We start from the raw sequence: 25,321 nt of genomic DNA on the forward strand, positions 1-25,321 counted from the left end.
TTGGTTAAAAATTTAACAAAAAGTCACCCTTGTTGCAAAATACCAATAATTGCGAAAAAACCATACAAAAACAAGTATTCGCATTTTACGTTTTTCAACCATTTATGCTACACTTATGACCTTCATATTTCACCAAGAAAAACTTTATGATACAGTAAAACAATGCTGTAAATTTCATTAAGATCGGTTCAATAGATTTTGCAATCCAGCTTTCGCACAGAAAATTCATTTTTTCAAAATGTTACAGGACTGAAAATAAACGAGATAGCAAGTTGAAATTTTTTTGCTTATAGAACTGTACTGTACCTTTCATTTGCAATTTGCAAAACTAAAATAGATTAACTACCACGGCGTCAGGAATTTTTTTAAATCAACATTAATTATTGGTGCTACGCGCAGGACAGCGGATAGTTTGCTCTGATTGGGCATTCCAATGACCTTTGATAATGACCTTTAAATACATTTTAATTTTTATTACATTTCGATATAAATAAATAAATTTGTTTATTGCAAAATAAAAACACATACTCTATCCTTTGAAAATAACACTTTTTTTAGAAAAAACTTTCTTTGTTCATATATTTTAACTTAAAGAATAAAAGTTTATTATTTTTAAACATATACAATTGTTTAAACAATATTTCACAAACAATAATAAAATTAGTTTGATTTTTGTGGAATTAAAATATTAAAATACAACAAAATATAGAGTAGAGTAAGAAACTAATATATTAGATAAAGATTGAAAGAAATTTTGGTGGAAATCAACTTGTGTGAATCGAACACCGCTGCTGTCCTGCGCCTAGCACCAAAAATTAATGTTTATTTAAAAAATTTCCTGACGCCGTGGTAATTAATCGATTTTAATTTTGCAAATTGCAAATGAAAGGTACAGTACACTTCTATAAGCAAAAAAAATTCAACTTGCTATCTGCTTTATTTTCAGTCCTGCAACATTTAAAAAAAATGAATTTTTTTTGCGAAAGCTGGAATGCAAAATTTATTTTGCAAAATATATTAAACCTATTTTAATAAAATTTACAGTGTTGTTTTACTATATCATAAAGTTTTTCTGGGTAAAATATGAAGGTCCTAAGTGTAGCATAGATGGTTGAAAAACGTAAAATGCGAATACTTGTTTTTGTATGGTTTTTTTCTCAATTATTGCTATTTTTGCAACAAGGGTGACTATTTTTTAAATTCTTAACCAATTCTATATTGTAGGAAATTTAATTGCGCAACTTTTATGTCAGTACAACTTTTCTCAGAAATGAATATGTAGTTTTAAAGTTATAATCAAAAAATCAATAAAAAAATCGAATTTTTCCTTCATATTTTGACATTTTGATTATGGTAGGGGAGCCCAAGCGGGGATTTTTGCAGTTACTCGAGCGCGTCAGATTATCATATGGTGAGAAACCTGGTACCCTGCAGATTTACCTATACCGTATATTGGCTCTTAACACAGGGGAGTTCGTTAAGGGGGGCCCGAAAAAAAATCTATCCTTAACAAAACTCGAAATTGTCAGATTAAGATAAGGTAAGTTAAGTACATTCAAAAGAGTGTATATTTAAAAAATCTGACGATTTGAGCCGGGCGTAAGGAAATGGGTGAGTCCCAAAGTTTCACAAGAAAAAAGCGAATATTTCGCGAAATGAATGACAGATTGAAAAACTAAAAAATATGTGCTCAATATTTTTTTAAAATCTATCGAATGACACCAAACACAACTTCCCACGGAGAGGGGTGGGGGTAAATTTAATATTTTAAATACGAATCCCGCGATATTTCGCGAAATAAACATCATATCGAAAAACTGTAAAATACACTTATTCAATATTTTTGAAAAATCTATCGAATGGCACCCAACACGACCCCCACGGAGGTGGGGTGGGGGGTTACTTTAAAATCTTAAATAGGAGCCCCCAATTTTTATTACAGATTTGGATTCCTTACGTAAAAATAAGTAACTTTTATTCGAAACATTTTTTCGAATTATGGATAGATGGCGTTATAATCGGAAAAAACGATTGTTGGAAATGGAAAATTAAATTAAAAAATGGCAAGCGCCCACTAAAATGGAAAACTTTACTTAACTTTTTTTAGTTTTAGGATCTACTCTTCACAATCCAATAGGTCCCCATAACGCTCGAGTGACTTCACATTTAGCATACTTTACTGAAAAGAGATTTTGGGAATCGGCAGTTCATAAATCTTTCTGCAGGCATTATTATTACCTATAATAAATGACAACGCACATTAAGTACATAATTCCTCTAATCGGATACCAGGAAGGAGTCTGTGTCAGTGGCTCCTTTAAGTTAAATTGTGGCTTATATCCAATGAACTGTCAATACGGATGGAATAGGCACAAAGACAACTAATGCAGCCACGATACAAGAGAGAGGTCCTAGAGAGAGACAGACAAGGTGGTGGAAACTTTGACAGGCCGTGTAATTTGAGTTGCCTATGTCAACTTAAATCGGGGAAATATAAAAGTAACATAAAAACATAATCAAGGACTTCTTTCACTTTATATAAAACAGTCACTAATTTAGTATAATTTAAATAGTTTTAAAATTATTTAACTCCCAAATACTTTAGGAAAGTAGGTATTTGTTTTGATAAATACAAATAACAATTCTGAAAAGTATTTAAACACCAAGTATGGCACTGTGTACTCTATTTATCCCCTAAATACAAAAAAGTGGTTAAATTTTGAAATATGTACTGCCAATCAGCATTAGGCCTTAGCCAAGTTAAAATATAAGTTAAAATATTCAACGAACTGTAAATACTGATTCAATCGGGTCCATTTATATAGGCAACTCAAATTACACGGCCTGTCAAATTCTCCACCACCTTGTCTGTCTCTCTCTACGACCTCTCTCTTGTATGTTGGTGTCAATCTTGCTTCACTATTTGAATGGGACATCGCCATTCCATCCGTATTGACAGTTCATTGCTTATATCCCAATTAGAATAGTGATTTAAAATTAATGGTACTCCGTTAAAAGGTAAAACTTTTTATTGGGGGTGTTTTCGCCGGGGCTGTTTTAGCCGGGGCTGTCTTAGCCGGGGCTGTCTGCTGTCTTGACCGGGGCTTATATAACCATATATGACCGGGGCTATTTTGTGTGCTATCTATTTTGTCGGGGCTATTTTGTATTCGGGCTATTTTGTCGAGGCAATTTTGACGGGGCTTTTTTGACGGGTCACGGTATTTTCTAATTTAATAATTTCCATAGATTCTAATAAAGATAGCTTAAGACCTTTATTTTGAATATGAAGAATTTGATACTGATCATTAAAAGAATCAAGTGCGTACGTAGAATCTGTTTTTCTATTATTCAAAGCCCTTTTGGGTTCCTACTATGTGTTTTTCAAAGGTTCTGCCAGTTTGACTGATACAAGTTTTTGGACAGTCACCACATGTCAATTTGTACACATCACTCTGTAACTGGGTTTTATTTTGGCTCTAATTGTTCTTAATATATTTGCCTAAGTCGCTGTTAATTCTGAAAGCTGGTATTATTCCTTTTTACTTTATCGTACTACATACGCAGTATGAGTATAATAGATAAAGTTATAGGATCGTGCAAAAAAATTTTTTTCAGATTTCACTTTTTTTCGACGTTTTGAGTCCCCCTGAGTCTAAAAAGCAAATAAAAAAAACATGTTGGAAGTATGTACGTATGTACGTACGTACGTATGTACGAACGTACGTACGTATGTACGACCGTACGTATGTACGATGTACGTACGTATGTCGCCACCGCCCAGCAAAAACTACTGGACCGATTTCGATGAAATTCGGTATGAGTAAGTTTAAGAGAATTTTGTCGAGAAACTAAGCTTTTGAAAAAAACCTCTCAAAGGGGGCCGAAATAGGGGGGTTATTTGGGGCACATTTTTGCAAATTTTGACCGAAACGAATGAAATTTAACTTAAAGTTAGCTCATCGATAGCTAAATAGAAATACGGAATTTGACATTTCCAAATCCAAAATGGTCGACCGCCCACCCGATACATTTCCCTATCAATCTAAAAAGTTGTTTAAGATAAATTTAATTTGAAAAAACATTTATATAGCCTAAAGATGGAGCTATAACAAGAATATTATCGTTTTTCAGAAAAAGTTATGGGTTGCCTATATTTAAGGGGTCAAAATTTGACATAAATTTGAACTAAATTTTCTCAAAAATGACTCCAAGGAATTTGTTTATTGTTTGATATATTTTTGATATCCTATCGGTAAATTGAATAACATTGGTCAGATTTCTTAACTCCTCATAAGAGGGGAGTTACGAATTTTTTATAAAAAAATATTCGAGTGCCCGTAACTACCTCTGTAATAGAAACTAAAATTTGAAATTTGGCAGACATATATAGTACTTTGTTATCTATTAGCACAATAAATTTTACTCACAATATGGCTTCCGGTTTAACCGGAAATGAAAAAAATCTTAATTTTTTACATACGCCCTGTATATTTTTACATATTTTGAAAGAATGTAAAATTATCTTTCCAATGACATAAAACTCGTTGCTGTAACTCAAAAACTCGAAAAGTTACAGAAAATTGAAATTTTGCTAGAATCTTGTGTGTGTCCCCTCTCACGCGATCATAGCAGAGCATTATTATAGGGCAGTCAATGAGGGTATTTGGCTCCGAATTCCATCCTACTACATCGATGTACTTGATATTTTCACAGTAAGTAGGGAATAGCTCAAGAAACAAAATCTACCCTATATACTATGGCGCTTTTATCTTGGGGCAATTCCCACCCCTTCAAGGGGGTGGAAAATTTATTGGTCAAAATAAGCATGGAAGTGGCTAGAGAACCTATTTTTAAGCAAAAACTGATCTATACTTTTTTTTGAGAACTCAATACTTTTTGAGTTATGCCTAGTTGAAAATTGGTCATTTTCATTTAAAAATGACACGTTTTCGGACGGTTTTTTTGTGAATACCTTAAAAACTATGCATCAAACTAAAAACACTATATAACATTTTTTTTTAATTATAAATAACAAAGAGATTCGTTCCTTCGTAAATTTTCTATTTATTATACAAAAAGAGATATGGTAGGTAAAAAGAGTTTGTTTTTTGGTGCATGCTCAAAGTGCTCATGCTTTTGTAGTGTTTGAAAAGGCCTTTAAAACGAGCACCGTTAAATGTCGGTTACATTCAAACTAAGCGAGATATGGTGCAAAAAAATATATGACTAATGTACTTTAAGGAAAAATGAGAAGTACATACATTTAACCCCTCAATCACCAGAATTTAAATGCATTGTTTTTCTTTTGCAATTTCCTCTTAATATAGTGTTATTTCTACTTTCAAAAAGTTGGACGGGTGAAAAAAATAAGATCAAATTATAGAGCGCATTTTTAAATTTTTTTAAAATTCTTCCTTTTGCTCCATGCAATTCGAAAATAAAAATGTTCTATCCCCGAGAAGTGGTAAGAACCGCCCCCATGATAAAAGCGCCATAGTATATAGGATAGACTTTTAATTAGGAGATTGGGCTTTGGACTACTCCCAAAATTTCATTACAATCCATGCAGTAAAATGCAAATATTGTAAACTATTAATTTCTCAGAAAAATGGACTAATTTGAAATGAAAGTATGACTAATATTCTATTGATTTATGCAATAATCTATAGTGTGTCCCCGAACATTTTCTCAAATGCGGGAATTAATGATGCGTAGAACCATAAAATATTTTCAAGTATACAAGGTGTTTCTGAAATATCAAAATAACGAGTAACTTTGTTATTTTTATAGAATGCCAGTATCTAGTACGATAACGATAATAGATCGGTACGATAAAGTTCTCGGGCGGCCCTTCCGTCCAGCGTTTTTATGTGTTTGGTTATTTTTGTTGATATCTTGCCTGTATATGTGATAGAGCATAAAGTACCTACTGGGTATTTTCTGTGGTAGTCGGAATACTAATTTCAGGGCTTTCTTATGCAGTTTTTGGTTTAATATTTTGTCAATTGTTTGTTCGTTGCATCCACTGTTTACTGCTATTTGTTTAATGATGTTCAATTCTATGAAGTTATTTTTTGACATGAGAATTTCTGTCAATCTATGTAACATGGTATGGTAGGCTGCTACTTTATGTTGTGTATGATGGGATGATGATTTGTATATGGTTGTATCAGTATGGGCAGGTTTATGAAATACGGAGAACTCATGTTTGTAACCAGACTGCTGTAGTTCAAGAATTAACTCATAGAATATAATAACTTCTACCCAATTTGTAGGAAAATAAAAATTACGATAGTTTAAATTTTAAAAAGACAAGTAGTGGAATATAGGATGTAGGAAACACAAAATATAGCAGGATGTAAAGACCAGTAATGCTGGAGGAATGTTAGAATAAGGACGATACAAATCTTTCTCTAAATATAATTACAATATAATATAATTTGCAAACTGATCTAAATACTGTACTGCATGATGCTATATTTATTGAAGGTGTTTAAAATGTTGATATCATGTCTGACGCCAAACTATTTACAGCATGTAAACATAAACAATGATAAGGATAGGACATTATATAAATAATTTAAGTAATAAAAAAATATTATTTACTCTGTTCAAATTTGATCAAATAAAAAATCTTAATAGAGTGTTAGATAACCATGTTAGCTATTTTAAATAACCCAGGGATTATTATGTCCGAATGGCAATAAATATTTAAGACGAGAAAATAATACAGAATTTTCTATGATAAACTGTTTTTTTGATAGGATAGGCCCAGATGGCAGTGACAAAAATGAGATAGAATTTATCATAACGAACAAAAAAGAAATAGTTGCTGATTTTCGGTAGGAGAAGGCACCTGAAGAAGAACAGAAAAGAAATAATCAAAGACATCGAAGTGCTCAACAAATTTTCAGGAAATGACGACCAGTATAAAGATACACCAACCTTACATAAACTATACCTTAGAAGAGACAGTTTAGAGGCAGATATCTTACATTAAAAATTTCCAATCTCGTGAATTTTTAGTAAAATCAGGAGTACCTCAAGGTTGCCACTTTGTGCCTTATATTTTGAATACACAGTATGTAAATCGTTCAGCTGGACATCGGGAATATACATTGAGATAATTGTGGCAACTGCGCTTACCTGTGTTATTTGAAGCTTCGGTTTGAGTACTAGTTTCTGGTGAAATAGAGCTATTAGAACGAATAGAATGAGTGAGTTTGGAAGCAAGGCTGTCCATAAATAAATCAAAAACAAAGATTATGATTAATAAGTTAATAATTTTTAATTTTTAAAATATTTTTTATTTAAAAACTAATTTCAAAATAAACAAACACAGTTTTTCCATTCCCTAAGGCCAAAAATAGTATTTTTTTTTGTTTTATGGCATAGACTTGGGTGTCAATTAGCCAGTCACAACTTTTTTGTTTTCTATTCATACATAAAGAAGGCAATGAGGTCCTTAGAGTTCCATAGCAAACTCTTCCACAACTCTCTACTCAGTTCAAAAGCTGTAGATGAAGGCCAAAAATAGTTAGCAACTACATTGTCATGTTTTAACGTTTAGGTATTTGTGTCAGCCGAAATGAATTGTCAATTTTGAGGTTAATGCCTCTTAATGCTAACAACCATATTGCCATCAAGAGAGTGTAGTTGCCACACTTATCTCAATGTACATTCCCTATGTCTAGCTGAACGATTTACGTAACATATTCATCAATTACATAAAATCTGAATTAGCTTTCTTACAATTCCTCTTATATGCTGAGAATCTAAAAATTTATAGGATTTTCAAGTATATCTTAGATTTTGAGAAGTGTGACCAGAATCAAATGTCGATCAAAGCTTTTTTTTTTCATAATTCTACCCTCTTTCAATGTCTCGGTGATCCTTCTATTAGCTTGGTCAATATGAGCTTTGTAGATATTTTCCGACCAATTTTTATTCCCAAAAGGTCCATTATTGTGAGGTTGATTTTAGCTCCTTCAATAAAAGCACAGGAGGCTATCTCTACCTGATATGAGAATATTATTTTCATATTATTACCAGGTGTCTATATTCTTACTTAACCATTTAAAAATATTTGTTGGCTTTTACAAATCTTCAAAATATCTCGACAAAAACTAGCATATCGAAAAACTACTAAGAGGCAAAAAGTTTTAAAAACATTGTGTTTAACTAATGGTACCACAATAAAAATTTAATTGGAATGTAAGATGTTCCTGTCATAAGAATTCCAGTTGTCAATTTTCAATAAAAAATCTCCAATAGTTTTCGATACATTGGAAAAAATCGGTTTTCATTTTGTAACTTCAAAGGGATGTAAATTTTTTATGTGCATATTTGTACTAAGGTAAGTTAGGTTCAATTGAACTATTTTTGTCCCAGAATGTGATTTAATTCATGACCTGCCTTTTTGTTATACTCTGTATATTGGCAAAAGTAAGGACAGGTGGTTACCGACAATAAAAATTATTTTTCTTATGAGTACCTATCTCTGCTTTTGCCAAAACTAACATATGTATACATATGTTTTGCCAAAACTATATGCTGGCAAAAGTAAAGACAGGTGGTTATCTATCTCTACTTTTGCCAATATAAAAACTTTAGTTTTATTTTATGGAATATTTTTGTTAAGGGGATAGGCGCAAAATTTCGGCTCCAATGTTTTTTAAATGCATTCATTTTTTTTTCGAATCATGAGAAAACTAATAAATATTTTTGAAAAATTTAAATGCAGAATGAAATATTACATTATGTATTACCGAGGGCCGAATGCCCCTTAGAATAAACAAAAATTTTTTTTGAATGAGATAATTTGAAATTAAAAATCACACTAAAATTTCTCTTTTTTTTTACTCCTGTAACTTATATAGAAGTTTTCAGGAACTTCGGTATCTCAGTAATAATGTAATCTTAAAAAACCTTTCTTTAAGTATTGGTTTTCTCAGGATTCGAAAAAAATGAATGCATTTAAAAAAGCATTAGAGCCGAAATTTTGCGCCTACGCTCTTAATGCTTAATGCCACCTACACAGATACTATCTTGGGACAAGATTCAGTGCTAGTTTAGCCATGAAACATAAAAGTCCTAGTCTGATAAAGAAAATATGGTATTTCATACAATGAGAGTATGTAAAAACTCACCTTTGGTTGAATTTTCGATATATTCACTGCTCTCCAAATTATTTTCAGTCACCAAATTCTGATTTTCATACACCAACTCTTGAAATGATGATTGTGAAGTTGAATGAAAACTTTCTGTAGAGATAAACTGATTACTAACAACTCTTTCAAATTGCTGGGACAGTTCACTATTGGACTGAAAATAATTAGTATCTGTTTGATAGGTTTCTGCAATAGCACAATTGTCAACTAGTTCTGTAAAGGAATGGTCTGTAGAATTGTAGTCTCTAGAAAAGTCGCTTGAGCTTAGGGACTGTTGATTTTGGGAATAGCTGTAATCAGAAATATGGCTTTCTGAAGAGTTTTGAAGTTGATTGTCAAAATTTAACTGTGAATAATTATTTTGATAATAATTACTGGATTCAAGACTGTGTGTTAGATCTTGTGATTCGATATGTCTTTCAAAACTAAGAAAAGCTTCAGTGGATGTACTTTTTTCTAATATACTGGCATCTGTTATAAATCTGTTGTCTATAGAAGCTTCTAGAGTTTTCTGACTGAATGTTTGTTCAGGTTCTTGTTCAAAACCTGTATGACCAATATAAGAATCTTGTGTGGAGGATGATTCTTCCAATACCTCGTTACTTCCTACAATATATACAGAAGAATGCTTTGAAGATTGATCTATTTCATATACATTTGATTGCTCTATTTGAGTTTGATTAAAATCAGAATCCTCATCGAGTAAAGTATTTAATTTTTCTTTGATTGTCTCAAAATTGGTGGATTGACTGTTTTGATATTCAGAATTGCTATCATCAATTACTTCTACGGACTCAGCACTAGATTTTACTGACTCTAAAGACTCAAAGATATGCTGTTGAATATCAGGCTTAGGTCCATTTAGTAACTGGGAATTTTGTTCAATATCAGAACCTGAAGGGGCGTCAGTAGCATTACTGACTATGCTAGCAAAGGAAATAGAAGATGTAACTTTTTTGCTCTCCTTAGTTTCACTTTTAAGTTTGCTTTCATACAACAATCTCTTTTCTACGATTGTAGATACTGAAGGACTTTCAAATTTTGTTGCAGCCTTTTTGGAAAAAGCTTTGTCAGTTGTTCTCTTTTTGTAATGTTCTATTATTGACGGCTTTGATGTATCATATTTAGCTTTCCTCAGTGTCTGATCTACCACTGCGTTTAAAGTCAGTTCTTGGTCTTTATTTTCTGGATTACTCTTAGATTTATATTTTTTGCCTTTTTCTTTGACAGGTAAAAATGAGAAACCTATATCATCTGCTGTGTTATCTTCATTTAGGTCAACAGAAACTTGTTTCTTAGGCTTGGCTTCTGGATTTCCTTTGGAAACAGTTTTAACTTTGAAAAATGAATAACCTATGTCATCATCTAGATCTTTTGTGGGTTTTTCCTTTTTCACTGGCAATTCTTCAGTTTGCTTTTTGGATGATTTTCCTTTTTTCTTATTAACTGCTACTGCTGAAACAAAATATGAAACAGTTTATTGCGTAAAATAGAGACAATGAATAAAAGTTGTGCAAAATTTGGTACTAGTACACTTTAGAAGACCAAAAATAATCATTTTTTTCAAGAATTTTTTTCTCAGAACCTTTATTAAAAATTAACATAAAAGTTTTTACAGATTAATTAATATCTAACTCTTAGAGAGTACAGAAAATATATCTTTTTTCATTTATGCACGTACACTAATATTGTAGAGGGCGCAAAAGTCGAGGCCTCGAAAAATGATGGTGAAGAGTTAATCTCAGGATTGGGATATCTGAAACAAAAAAATCGTACTGCATTTGAAAAAAGGAAGGTTTCGTACGTGACAATTTACCACAATTTTACCAAAAATAAAAAATAAATATTTTTTAACCATGAAAAACTGAAGAAAAACGGGCAATTTTTTAACAAAAATTTTTCAAATTTCCGTAAAATCTTCTTTTTGCGGAATTTTTCACTAACAGTGGTAAATTGTCACGTAAAAAACCTTTCTTTTTCAAATGCCGTACGTTTTTTTTTTTGTTTCAGAGATCCCAATCCTGAGATTAACAATCCGCTATCGGAACTACTTTTTTTCGTGGCCTTGACTTTGGCATCCTCTACAATATTAGTGTACGTGCATAAATGAAAAAAGATATATTTTTTGTATTCTCTGAGAGTTAGATATTAATATGTAAAAAGTTTTATGTTCATTTTTAATAAAGGTTCTGAGAAAAAAAATCTTGAAAACATGCTTATTTTTGGTCTTTTAAAGTGTACTAGCACCTTAAGTATATGTTTCAACTCTTTTAAGTAATGAAAGTAAAATCATGACTTTATTGACCCTTAATTATTTTTTGGAATTACTTTTCACAATACACCTTTAAATTTGGTAAAATTGTGTCAAAATCTAAAGTACACTTTTTCCCCTACTGCCACAATAGAACTTCATAGGTTTTAAGCTACCATGTAAATAATAATTTGAGTAAACACTAAGCACTAGAAACATGGATCATGACAGAAAAGGCAATAAGCCTTATCAATACTTTTGAAGACATATTGATGGCATCAGTATTGAACAAGTAATGGAAATAAAAATACCGGAATTACATTGTCCAGCTGTGGAGACCTGGTTAAACAAGTGAGAAATCAAGCACAAAAAGCAAAAAGGCTGGCAGAATGCGTTAATAACACAGTATGGCGAAACCAACATGTTAACACTGAGATGAAGTAAAGAATTTATAAGACCAGTGTAAGACCAATACCTAATGGCATATGCATCAGAAACAAGAGCCAATACAGCCACAACACAAAGACTACTGGAAACGGCAAAGATGAGAGTACTATGAGAAGAATTACAGGAAATATGCTGAGAGATCGAAAAAGGAGTGAAGACATTAGAAAAAAATGTAACATAGAGTGTATAACTAATGGACACTAAAGTAGAATGGGGGAGGCACGTGTGGTCAAAATAGCAACAGATAAATCACCAATAGGTAGAAGTACAGGCCGACCTTGCAAAAGATGGAGTGACAACCATACAGTTACAGTACCACAGAATAGAGGTATCAATCCGCCAATGAACAAGCCGAACTGCTTTATAAAGAGGAAGAATACTTTTGAAAGAAAGATATTGAGAAGGATATTGGGACCCATCTACTACAATGGTATGTAAAGAATAAGGTTCAACCACGAGTTGTATCAATATTACAAAGAACCCTCTTTAGCAAAAATACAAATTTTGTGCTGGGCAGGGTACCTTATAAGAATGGATGACAGAATGCCTTGTAGAACATTAGTGGAACTATGGTGGGATGTCAGCCAGTAGGAAGACCAAGAGGTAGAGAGATAAACTGAGAACTGATACTAAAGAGATATTGAGAGTGGATAACTGGAGGGGAGCAGCCAGGGACATAGATACTTAGAGGCAGATGCTAGACCCGAGCCTGACTTGTGCTATAGCGCCATAGGATAAAGAGAGAATCACTAAGCACTTAAATATAAGCTTTAAAAAAATGAACAAAAGAAATACTGGCAAATGTTTTAAATATGGATCAAGGTATATTAAAAGCTGTTTTATCTTTTTTTACTTCATAGACTACTTAAGCAATTACACACTATTTTTATTTCAAATTGTTTTGATTCTATTCATAATATGTTACCTTCTTCATTGATTGTTTCCTCTATTATATCTTCAATGGGGGTTGATAAACTTGTACTAAATGTGGGATCTTCGTTAAGTTTTTTAGGCCTCTGTCGAACTTTGCCACCTTTAAACTGTTGCTTGGGTTTATTGCTGCTGGATTTGTCAGATTTCTCTTCTTCTTGTGATGTACTGCTGACAGCCTATAACAAAAACTAAGTTAAAACACAATCATAACTAAAACCGGTTAGAAAAGAAATGGGATCAAATAACAGCTTACAGTATTTATGCCATCTGATATAGTTAATAATCCTAGAACCACCCATAGTGATGTCAAGCGGAAAAGTTCACAAGTTATAGAGCAAGTCAACTGTATCACAAATATAACACCATAAAACGTAAACCTAACAATTAACCAAAGCATATTTCTCAAAATGCAAACTGTTGATAGTCTCTCCGGCTTATTTTCCAGTAAATTTGTTATTTTTTAAAATCTTAATTAAATGGCATAGGTCAAGTGAGATAATACATAATAGGTTAATAGCATTCATAACACTCAACATTAATAGCAGTGACTTTTATTTATAAACAATTTATCTTACAAATACCTATATTTGGAAATGAATTATAAAAAATATTAAAGTAATCATAATAAAACAAACCTTTTTAAATTCAAAACATTACCAGTGTGTGGTGTGTGTTGTGTGACATTACTTAATTCAAGGTGACATTGATATGACAAGTGACAGTTTAAATTTTCAAAAATCAAATAAATAAACTTCTGAGTTTGAAACATATTTCAAAAAAATATATTAAAAAGTTAATAATTCTTTAATGCAAATAATTAAAATAATTATCTATTTGTACTTATTTTGACATATTTAAAAATTAACGGCAAAGTAAACAACTTGATATTTTTGTTAAATATGTCAGTTCGTAAAAAAATGCCTTATTATATTATTTAAAAATGTAATATCCTTGATAAACTTAAACTAATAATATAATTTTTGCTGTTTTATTTTATTTACATTGTGTTTATCGAAGTTTGATAAAGCTAAATATATTTCATTTACAAATAGTTCAGAAATGATTTATTTTAAAAATTACGTAATAGACAATGGTGCCAACGTGAACATTAAAAACAGCTGTTAATGAAAATATGGCAACAAATGTCAAAAATGCTTTAAGAGATTTCAAAAAATAATTAAATAGTTATTTTTAAAAAATTATAAAAAATATATGATGAGCAGTGAAATGCGGAATGTGAGTAATTGTAAAAGTGTAGATAGTGAAAGTATAGATATTGCAGAACAAGAAAAAGAGTTAGGTAATTTTATATATAGTGCAGAAAATGAATCAGATCCTGTTGAAAGTGAAGAAGCCCAAGATATTTGTATAAATGAAACGGATGGTGCCGATTTTGACGATGATCTTGAGAACGTTAATATTGCAATTTTTTTTCATAGAGTTGACAGTGATCAAATTATATATCAGAAGAAGAAACGAAAACTTAAGCTTGTGGGGAAGTATGTGATGGGGGACTTACTCGGGGAAGGGGCCTACGGCAAAGTGAAGGAGATGTTGGACTCTGAAACGTTATGTAGAAGGGCTGTAAAAATTTTAAAACAGAAAAAATTACGTAGGATACCAAATGGTGAACAAAATGTACAAAGGTAATATCAAAACAATAATTACATTTTAATGCCTTGCTATTTACCCCAAACAATTAAGCCATTACAATAGTGAAAACAGGCATTAGTCAATTGTAATCAATGCTTTTATGTGTTATAAATTCTAAGGGAATTTAAAAAGAAGAATTCCAACACATTCTTCATCATCATCAATATCGTTACAACTCTTCTTGAGTCTTTGCCGTGTTTACTATTGCCTTCCATGTTTGCTGATCCTGTGCCACTATTTCCCATCGTCTCACTTCCATTTTCTCCAGATCTTCTCTGACTGCATCTTTCCACCTTTTTCTAGGCCATTCTACAGACCTTCTCCCATCTGTCATACCCCAAAAACACGTTGCTTATAAGGCAATTGTCGTTACTGCATATCACATCGATGGCTTAAAGCACACTTATTGTATGTCAATTTTTTTCTATTATTAAGTTATGCACTGTACCTTGATGACCTCATAACAGTCTATCATCCTGCACAGACATTGTATGTCTAACGCGTTTGGTGTGGCGTAAATGACATTTCAAAACTGTGTGCTATAGCGCTGTACTACAAGAGCTTAAACATTCAAACTTGATTTTCTCAAAAAGTATATGCACGGACATACAATAAGTGTGCTTTAAGCCATCGACATGCCCTGGCCATCTGAGTCTATTGGCCTTTAATATATCTGACTAGATTTTCCTTTCCGAAGAGAGCTAACTCGTTATTGTATTTGTGCCTTTATATGTTTGTCACTCTGTCTCTAACATTACTAGGAATCTAATATAATACTATTGCTATAATTTAAAGAAATAAATCACTTGTTATTTTGTTTCAAATCATATTAGGCCTGGATCCCGTGTATAAAAAAAAGATGATTAATAGCAAGCTGAACATTTGTCAATAGCTTAACGGTGTCTAGTCGGACAAACTTTGATGTACGGGAACACTGGAACAGGGGAAGTTTTAATTATGGAACAGGTTAAAAATTTGGAACATCAGACTATGAAAACGTCTCATGTATTTTGTCGGACAGAATTGTTGTTCAATTTTGTCCAATTGATTTGTTACCCTTTCATTAAACTCTCATGCAAAAATCAGATTGCTATTTATCACCTGTCACAACTCCTGTCATTTGACATGTTCTACGTGTAGGACTTATTAAAATGCCCAGTGGGTGATAAATACCAGTCTGATTTTTGCATGAGAGTTTAATGAAAGGGTAATAAATCAATTGGAAGTTCTGTCTGACAAAATACATAAGACTCTTTCCTAGTCTGACATTTCAAATTTTTAATCTGTTCCACAATTAAGACTTCCCCTGTTCCAGTGTTCCCATACATCAAAGTTTGTCTGACGAGACACTGTTAAGCTATTAACAAATTTTTAACTTGCCGTTAATCAACTTTTTTTTGGTACAGGGATCCAGGCCTATTAAAATTTCTTATACTGTTTACTTCTGTTCTGATGCCAAAACTTTTAAAATTTATCAAAGGATGAAAATACTTATTATTGTGGTTTTGGATTCCTCCTGTGATTTAGTTTTTGTTCTGTTTGTTTAGTAATTTTTTTTTCGTACTTCGTATTATCATAGAATTTAACTCATTGAATGTTGAATGCTGATGAGGCAAGAGTTGAGTCACAACAGTTTCCACTTACAGACTGATGACTCAACTCTTGAGTCAAGTGCGCAGTATGACGGTATGACATATTAGTAATAAAGTAGTACCGGTTTTTCCGATACTCTCCACATTCTTATCGACAGTCAACTAGTTAATAACGTGTCAAAGTTCAATAACTAAAAATTAACAGAAAACAAAAAAAAATACTCAAAAATATTATGTATGAAAAAAGTTGAATCGACTTAATGATTTCTGATAAGCAATCCAGACCTCAAACCTACCGAATATGCACATGAAATTTCATAAATATCATTGGTGATAGATGGGTGAAAATTAAGGGTTGTATGTATTTTTTAATGATGTAGCATAAAACATAGAAATAAAAAAATTGTCTCCACAAGAAGGAATGAAACTAGATATAGCATAATAGGAATGAAACTAGAAATATTTACAATACATCAGATTTTATGAAAATATTGTTTATTGCATCATATTAACACATTCCATGCATATGGCATACATGTGAGCCACATGATGCCTTCACCAATGTGCGGACGATGCACATGTATGCCATTGATTATACACATTTTAAATATGTATTTTTTTGTCTGTCATGAGTATAAGTCTTAGGATCGGACACCCGCATACAATGTGTTAATGTAATATATCTACTTTTTGTCTACTGCACTAATGACTAAAAGTCTTAGTTAGCCATAATAATTGCTCTATTTGTCATACTGTAAAAGTTTTCAAATTGTGGAAAATTCCAATTATGGAAAACTATCCAAACATTAAGAAAACACAATGTTGATAGTCATATTTGGGAGTGTTTGTTTAAGTGCATTTACACAATATTTGAGATTATAGGAGCATTTATCAGCTTTTTTGATAAATTTTCTTCCGTTTTACTCAGGATGTAATCAAATATGTCCAACTTCATACTCATGTATCTAAAGAATCTCTGACTGTCCATTTTTAGCTGCGGAAATAGATGAAGGTACTCCTCGAATTCCCGCCATTTAAAATTAATTTCATGCACTCCAACCGTCCCTCTATGTAAAATTTTTAAGTATGCATTTTCTAATAAAAACATATCATCTTCAGTTTCGGAATCCAACAACATCTTGCACCTCTAAAAAATTTTGAATAAACTGATAACAATATCCAGCTGTTTACGTGTCCACATAAAAGCAAAAAAGCGCTGAAAATAAGCAATGGTCAGCACCAGCAATAGCGTGCTGGTTTACTGGCTTTCTATGTGTTCATACCTTTATGTTTGGTAATGGTTTGATTGCTAGTGAATAGACGTGTACAGAAAAGTACTATTTGTAAAAAGATAAGGCCACAGTGATTTGTGCACTTACAGAACAGAGAGAGGTATCAAGAAAGTAGCTATAAGGCAACTAAAAGCATATAAAAATAAGAATAATCTAGGAAAAGTTTGAAGAAAGCTATACAAAAAATATCTTAAATAAAAAATGTCAAAAATTGAAACGGAAACCAAGACATGATAAAAGTTAGTGCTGTTAGTCTAAATGGTATCATTAGGTTATTGTAGTGGCTAATATGGATAGTATAGGTGTGACAAACAATATTTTATAAACGTAAAATTATTATCAAGGTAGGTCTTGTGTAAGATGGGCTCATTTCATTCTTGCACCTGTTAATGTTCCTTAGAAAAACTCAATTTTAAAGGTTAAAACAAAAAATAAGAAGTATTTTTCTAATAAAATTATTAATGTAAAACTAAATGTATGTTGACCTTTAAATTTATGCATTAAAAAGTATAAACTACCTGAAATTCACATTAAGTATTTCCTTAATTATTAAGTACTAAGTAATATGTAATTATATTTATAAAAACATTGTAACAAGATTTTTTTTAATTGTTGTTATTTATGTCTACCAATCATGTGAACATTTAAATATGCATCCATTATTTAAAATTCATGCTATTGTTAATTGTTGTTGTTAATTTAATGTACAAGGCAGGTCCTAGAACAAATTGTCCTATTTACCAAATTTACCAAGTTTGGGAATAGCAAATAATCAGAGAGGGTATTGGGATCGTGCAAGTTCGGCAAAGCGACCTCTATTTCTACGCTCTGTACTTTTATTCGCACTTTTAATTATATTGGCCAATTATATTAGTCCTGGTTGCTGGATAATTGTCAAGACCATAGTCCAAAAAAATAATAAGAAGAAAAAATAAGATGCAGGTTATGTTTAGCAAACGTAAACAATTGTATGTAGTAAATAAAATCAGTTATTAAAATGCAGTACTGCAAGCAAAATACAATTAATTAAATTTACCTTTATATAATAATTGCATATCATATCAATATTGTGGAGCAATATATAATTTTTCTGCGTCAATGACAGAAGGTATGAAATATACGTCAATTTGACAATTTCAGTTGACAATATGAATTATTTAAGATAGTTCCAATATTTCTCCGCGACTCGCGCACGGTCGTTTCTCGTTTCCCTTTCCAAGTACTTGCACACCGCGAATATCTGGTTAATAGAGTGCATGGAAAAAAATGGTACCTTTCATAAAAATTATAAACCTATCATTGTATTGTCATTAATAAGCAAGATTACTGAGAGGGTTAATTGGAATTATATCACACAATTTGGATTTAGATCATAAGATTCATATGAATTACAAGTGCTACAGTTGACAGAATACATCACAGGGATTCAACCAGAACAAAGATACTGTCACAACCATACAGTGAAAAACATTTGACAGATTGAAGCACTAAGGGCTCATTCACAAAATGGGCCTATATGAATAGAGTAAGACGACATGTCTTCATACTTAGCTAACAGAGTTCAGATAAAACAAGTCCTTTCTTAAACTGGAACAATTGGGCCCTGGGCTATCACAGTGAATGGGATTCACATCTTTCAAGGGCACTATATGTACTTGCAGACACATATAGCAGCAAGAAGTCTTAACCCTAACCGATCAAGAATATATCTAAAGAATGCATTAGATCATCTGGAAAACTAGCAAATACATTGAAAAATTGCTGTAAGCCCAGATAAATCAAAGGCTGTTATGTTTCAAAAAGGATTTGGCAGACCATGGGAATGTTCAACACAAAAATAGACTTGTCCCACTAAGGGAAATATCTAGTAGTGATGATGGAGAAAATATTAATATACATGTCAAATTTATGTCAACAAATCCAAGGCATTGAGTAGCGAACTAAGATCTCTCATACAAAGAAAAAAGCAAAGTATGGTTGAAAACAAAACTGAATGATGTATGTATGCTTCAGCAGGATGAGGCCAAATTTCCAAGGCAACAGAAGATACAAAAAGCCCAAAATCACATAAGAGAAGCTGTTAACATCCTGAACTATGTGCCAGGTATGGAATCTTCGACAACCTAAGAAGTTAACTATAAAACATAGATGGCACAAAAAGAATAACATGAAATTTCCACATAGTAGGAAAGAAATTCCAAATACACTCGGAAATAAATGCAGATTTTTCTCTTTCTCTCCTTCTCTTCTTTTCTCTCTCTCTCTCTCTCTCTCTTCCTCTCTCTTTCCTCTATCTCTCTCTCTTCTCTCTTCTTTCTCTCTCTTTCTCTTTTTTCACTACCTCTCCCTCTCTCCTTCCAATGGCGCTCCAAATCGAGCCTTGGCCTCCTCCAAACTATGCCTCCAACATTGCCGGTCCCGCGCCGATTTTCTCCAGGTCTCACGTCTAGCAGATTTTTCTCTTAATCCTCCCACCTTTTTCGTGGCTTTCCTTTTGGCCTACGCCATGCATTTTACTATCTAGGACACTTTTCGGCAATATATCTGTCTCCATTCTCTCTACATGATCAGTCTATCGAAGTCTCTAATGTTTAACTCATTCTGAGATCAGTGTCTCTTTGAACAGTTAGTAGCGTTCATGGTCGTACCTGGATCACACACACACACACACACACACACACACACACATGGGTGAGTATACACCCGTGAGTAGTAAATAAACTTTTCTTCCCTTTAATAGTCATCTTTGAATTTCTGCTTCTTCTGTTCCATCCGTGTTTAATCCAACTTACAAATATGTGGAACTTTCTACAGTTTCAATATCATCCTCTAATTCAACTCTGCCCCTGTTTCCGCTAGCACCCTGTGTTAGCTTTTTTGTCTTTTGAATATTTATTCTTAGACCGGTCTCTTTATTTTTATTGTTAATACAGTTCTGCCGCCTCTTCCGTTCTGTGAGACATAATGCTGATGTCATCGACATAGGTGGCAATCTGTATAGATTTATCTGTTAGGAGATTAGCTCTTCCTTTATTTATCTGTCTTAACACATATTTGAGAGTCAGGTTGAATAGCTTTAGTGTCTTATTTATTCCTTTTACTATTGAAAAGTTCTCAGTGAGCTAATTTTGTATTCTAACAGTTGCTGTTAACGAGGCAATTGTTGCTTTTACTAATCTGGTGTATTTTTGGGGGATGTTGAAGCCATGCAATATTTGATATGGGCCATTCCACGAACATACGCCTGTTTTGGATTACTTCGACAACGAATATTTTACTGTGCAAAATAAGAAGAACGAAAGTAAATTGCAAATTACATTGTTGTTTATTGGAATAATTATTAGCGCCATTTACTTTCGTACTTCCTATTTTGCACAGTAAAATATTCGTTGTCGAAGTAATCCAAAACAGGCGTATATTCGTGGAATAGGGTATAATACTTGTGTCTATTAATTGAGTCATAGGCCTGTTTGAAATCTGAATATGTTGTGGATGCCAATATCGTATCCCCACGATTTGTTTAGAATTTGTTTCACTTTGAATAGCTGGTCAGTTGTAGATCTTCCTTGTCGGAAACTGGTTTTACATCCCGACAATATTATCAGTTAATTGTTGGCGTCGTTTTATTGGGCGACTACGAACTCACCCACGTTACCTAGATTTTAATGGGTTCGGTTTTATAAGGTTTGTTCGTAGTACGATCCAATCGATCAGCAACCGTTGCCAACCATCAGACGCATGCGTAGTTAACAGTTAGCGCTGCGCAGTTAACAGTTCGAGTTCGTAGACTACGAACGCGCTTGCGTCTGACGGTTGGCAACGGTTGCTGATCGATTGGATCGTACTACGAACAAACCTATAGTAGGATTAAAAGCGACTACTAACTGCCCCACGCTACCTAGGTACTTAGATAATATTTTTGTGAACATATATAGTTTTTGTTTTACTTTATTGTATTCAAAAAGGAACCCAATTCCCAAAGCATGAGCGAAAATTTGAAATGATTAAATAATGAAACTATAACAATATAATCGAATAAAGTTTATTTATAAATCTACATTAACTTATATACAATAACAAAAACTACAGTTAAACAATAACAATGCTTAATTCTAATGTCTGATTAGTGATTAAAATAAGTAAGAGTGAACACTATATTTTAGATTTTAAAAGTTGCTGCATAATAATGGCAAACTGACTTAATGAAGTCTAATTTAGTAATGTTTTGATTAACGTAATATTAGCCTATTTTCAATAAAATCAACTTTTCTTTTTGCCGTTTTATCAAGTTTTTTTTCGAATCTATGTGCAGTTCTAATTTTCACATATACTTCTGCTTGAAAATTTAACAAAATGTCTGTAAATTTAAATATGCCAGGATGTGATTTATAAAAACATTCGTTAAATTTCGAGTGAAATGATTCACATGCGTTTGTAGTAAATATTAGAGATGATGAATTTGAAGCCCACATGTAAGGTGGAAATGTTGACTCTTCCGTTAAATAATAATAATCAACTAGGTAATCACAAAATTGCAAAACTCTGTCATCTTCTGGCGTAATATTAAAAAGTTCATTAGAAAAAAAGTCACCAACATAATTTGGATCTAAATAGGGAATGCCGAAAAACAATTTTAAATATTTTCCAATAACAGTTTGATTTTTATATTCCGAGGACAAACCTAAATTTTGAATTTTTCGGTACCAATTTTGTGTTAAATGAAATTTGCAACAAAAAATAATAATGTCGGGCCACCCTAACTTGGCTGTATTTTGAATTGCTATTTCAAAATCAGAAATTATTCGCTTCGGTTTGAAATTTAAATTCAAATCTGTACATATTGTTATTAATGTATCAAAAGTACTTTTGTACGATTGCTGTGATTTATTTGGTAACAAACAAAATACTAGAGGAACATAAAAACCATTTTTGTAGCCATGCATAGTAAACATCTGACAAAAATATTTAGAACAGTATTGAAAAGTTCCATCTACATACAAAGATCTAAATCACACAAAAAGTAAAGATTTGTGAAACAACTAAAAATTGCGCAATTATTTTTCGTAGATAATAAAAAGTTTTCACCTGTATTTGTTTTTAAATTTAAGTTCACTAACACTTGTAGAACTTCTTCCTGTGACTTGGGCAATGATGATGTCGATTTTTGTCTTGCAGCATAGATATTTCTTCGACCGCAAGAAATGTCTTTCGTCGTCAGCGGTAAATTGCTGAAATTTTCCTTCCTCAATTCCTTGTGGACAATCTTTAAAGGTCTTTCACATATATCTTCTACAGCTTTCCTCTTTGTAGAATTACTAAAAATTTGCCGGTCAACGTGGATATCTGGACATGATTATGCTACACCGATGCTTTTTCAAGAATAACGTAATTTTCATCACCATCCTTTGTGTACACTTTTGTTGACACCCTTTTTTGATGCATCGCCATCTAACTTTTCCATCTTTGGAGACATGGGCCTTTGAATATTTATATTCATTAATTATTAATAAAAGTTCTCTCCTTTGACTAAACATAGTCGTTGGATTCGCCATTTAAAAGTTAAACACTAACGGACAAAACCGGACACTATACCGTAGTACATGCAACTGAAGTGAATAACTGAAAATATTTATATTCTTACTTTCAACTGTAATCAAATTTGGAATTTCCGGTCATTAAGACTTAATCCTCAACTTTCTCGGCGATGGGGCAGCAGGTACTTGGGATTAATGGGCCCAGGTAGTTCGTGGGGCAGTTAGATAACGCCGGTTTGTTTAGTATGTAAGTAAAAAACTTTGTACGCTGTGTACAAGATGGTTATGCCACAATAATTTTCGCATTTCAGTTTATCTTCTTTTTTATAGATTGGATAATATAATTCTGTCTTTCCAGTAGCTAGGAATCTTTTCATCATTCCAAATCTTGTGTATGAGCATATTTATGCGTTTGTCCTAATATGTGTTCCCCACCTAATTTATATAGCTATTATGACAATGCCCTCTCTAAACAAAATAAAGAAGGCACTTGACATTAATCTTACAATTAGGCAGCTTCACCAAAGCAATGGCCTCTGGGATGCCCAATTTACCAGGGCATCCACGATAAAATTAGTAAGGTTCTCCAAGCTTATGTCATGCAATTGCTGTGAGGTGGTAGAATAACTTGAAGCAGTGAAAGGGAATTAATAGGGAAATGTTAAGAGATCAATGTTGAGTTAATTAACACCAATTTTAAATATTTATTGAAGTGTTATTAGTTATTATCATTCAATTTACGAATGTGAAAGTTCAAGAGTTTTATCCTGTACCTTATAATATAAAATAAGTGGTCCTTAGAAATTCATATCGTTCATTTGGAAGAAGAGGGTTATAACTAAGAATTTTCACTTTTTTAGTAGAAAGGTTTTAAGATTCATATTTTATTTCATTTATTTAGTGTTTATTAATATTATAGGATTTAATGATTGAGTATGATAGATTTCTGATCTTTTTATGGCTCTGACAAGAATTTTCTTTTTTTAGATATCAGGTTTAGAAAAAAACTTAGGTTATATTATAACCTTCTTGAATAAAGAAATATTATCTTTTTAATACATTATGTTTGCTCATAAAGTTACATTTTATGAATTGTATTAATAAAGTATTATTAAAAATGCCATTATTTATCAATTATGAGTTAATAAAACTTATTAATTAATAAAACATTAAAAAAACTAATTAAATATCTCTTAATTAAGTATCCCTTATACAGGGTGTCCCGAAAAGATTGGTCATAAATTATACCACACATTCTGGGGTCAAAAATAGTTCGATTGAACCTAACTTACCTTAGTACAAAGGTGCTCATAAAAAAGTTTTAGCCCTTTGAAGTTACAAAATGAAAATCGATTTTTTTCAATATATCGAAAACTATTAGAGATTTTTTATTGAAAATGGAGATGTATCATTCTTATGGAAGGAATATCTTATAACAAAATTATAGTGAAATTTGTCCAACACATAAAAAATGTATGGGGGTTTTGTTCCCTTAAACCCCCCCAAACTTTTGTGTACGTTTCAATTAATTTATTATTGCAGTACCATTAGTTAAACACAACGTTTTTAAAACTTTTTTGCCTCTTAGTATTTTTTCGATAAGCCAGTTTTTATCGAGATGCGGCTTTTTTTTAAATACATTTACATAAAAAATGTATGGGGATTTTGTTCCTTTAAACCCTCCAAATGTTTGTGTACGCTACAATTAAACTATTATTGTGGTACCATTAGGTAAACACAGTGTTTTTAAAACTTTTTTGCCTCCTAGTCTTTTTTTGATAAGTCACCTTTTATCGAGATGCGGCTTCTTTTTCAAAATATACCTAAAAATGTAAATTATAAATAAAGTTTCAGATTATTAACAGGTCTATAATCGTACTTAACCATATACAAATATGTGGTGGATTCGACAAATATTGAAAATATTTCGATAAACACTGGCTTATCGAAAAAGTAGTAAGAGGCAAAAAAGTTTTAAAAACATTGTGTTTAACTAATGTTGCCACAATAATAATTTAATTGGAACGTACACAGAAGTTTGGGGGGTTGAAAGGAACAAAATTTTTATGGGGTGCAAAAATTGCACTTTAATTTTTTTTAAGATGATGCTGCCATTAAAGTGCCACATGTCCATTGTCAATAAAAAATCTCCAAGAGTTTTCGATATATGAAAAAAAATCGATTTTCATTTTGTAACTTCAAAGGGCTGTAACTTTTTTTGTGTGCACTATTGTATATAGGTAAGTGTGGTTCAATCAATCTATTTTTGACCCCAGAATCTGTGGTATAATTTATGACCAATCTTTTCGGGACACCCTGTATAACACAAAATGAAACATAAAGCAATAATAGTAATTGTTTTTCTTTACAAATTTTTGTGAAAACTTAAATAGTATTCAGGAAAACATTGCGTTTCTCTATTAAACACAACAAGCATTTGTTTTGT

The 25,321-nt window shown here is 32.0% G+C and overlaps 2 protein-coding genes across 9 annotated transcripts in view; one reads left to right on the forward strand and one right to left on the reverse strand.

Annotated features, from left to right (window-relative positions):
- LOC126880072 (glycogen debranching enzyme) overlaps positions 1-25,321 on the reverse strand; it is a 124,430-nt gene that overhangs the window by 90,845 nt on the left and 8,264 nt on the right. For 5 of the 7 annotated variants that reach the window (XR_007696394.1, XR_007696393.1, XR_007696392.1 and 2 more), the window contains exons 1-3: positions 13,058-13,251; positions 12,797-12,980; positions 9,153-10,628 (exon numbers count right to left, since the gene is read on the reverse strand). Coding sequence is in view for 3 of the 7 variants with exons in the window: in XM_050643730.1 (XP_050499687.1) it covers positions 9,153-10,628; positions 12,797-12,980; positions 13,058-13,201 (1,804 nt within the window). In the remaining 4 variants the exon portion in view is untranslated. Of the gene's footprint in view, positions 1-9,152; positions 10,629-12,796; positions 12,981-13,057; positions 13,252-25,321 lie in introns of those variants that run through there. The other 2 variants (XM_050643731.1, XM_050643733.1) reach the window with 2 other exon arrangements.
- The window catches only part of LOC126880076 (serine/threonine-protein kinase STK11), a 63,225-nt gene continuing 51,605 nt past the window's right edge, over positions 13,702-25,321 (forward strand). For both annotated transcript variants that reach the window (XM_050643739.1, XM_050643740.1), the window contains exon 1: positions 13,702-14,450. In XM_050643739.1, the coding sequence (XP_050499696.1) occupies positions 14,017-14,450 (434 nt within the window). In that variant the 5' untranslated portion in view covers positions 13,702-14,016. The remainder of the gene's footprint in view (positions 14,451-25,321) is intronic.

This window comes from Diabrotica virgifera, chromosome 2 (assembly GCF_917563875.1).
Source record: "Diabrotica virgifera virgifera chromosome 2, PGI_DIABVI_V3a".
NCBI lineage: Eukaryota > Metazoa > Arthropoda > Insecta > Coleoptera > Chrysomelidae > Diabrotica > Diabrotica virgifera.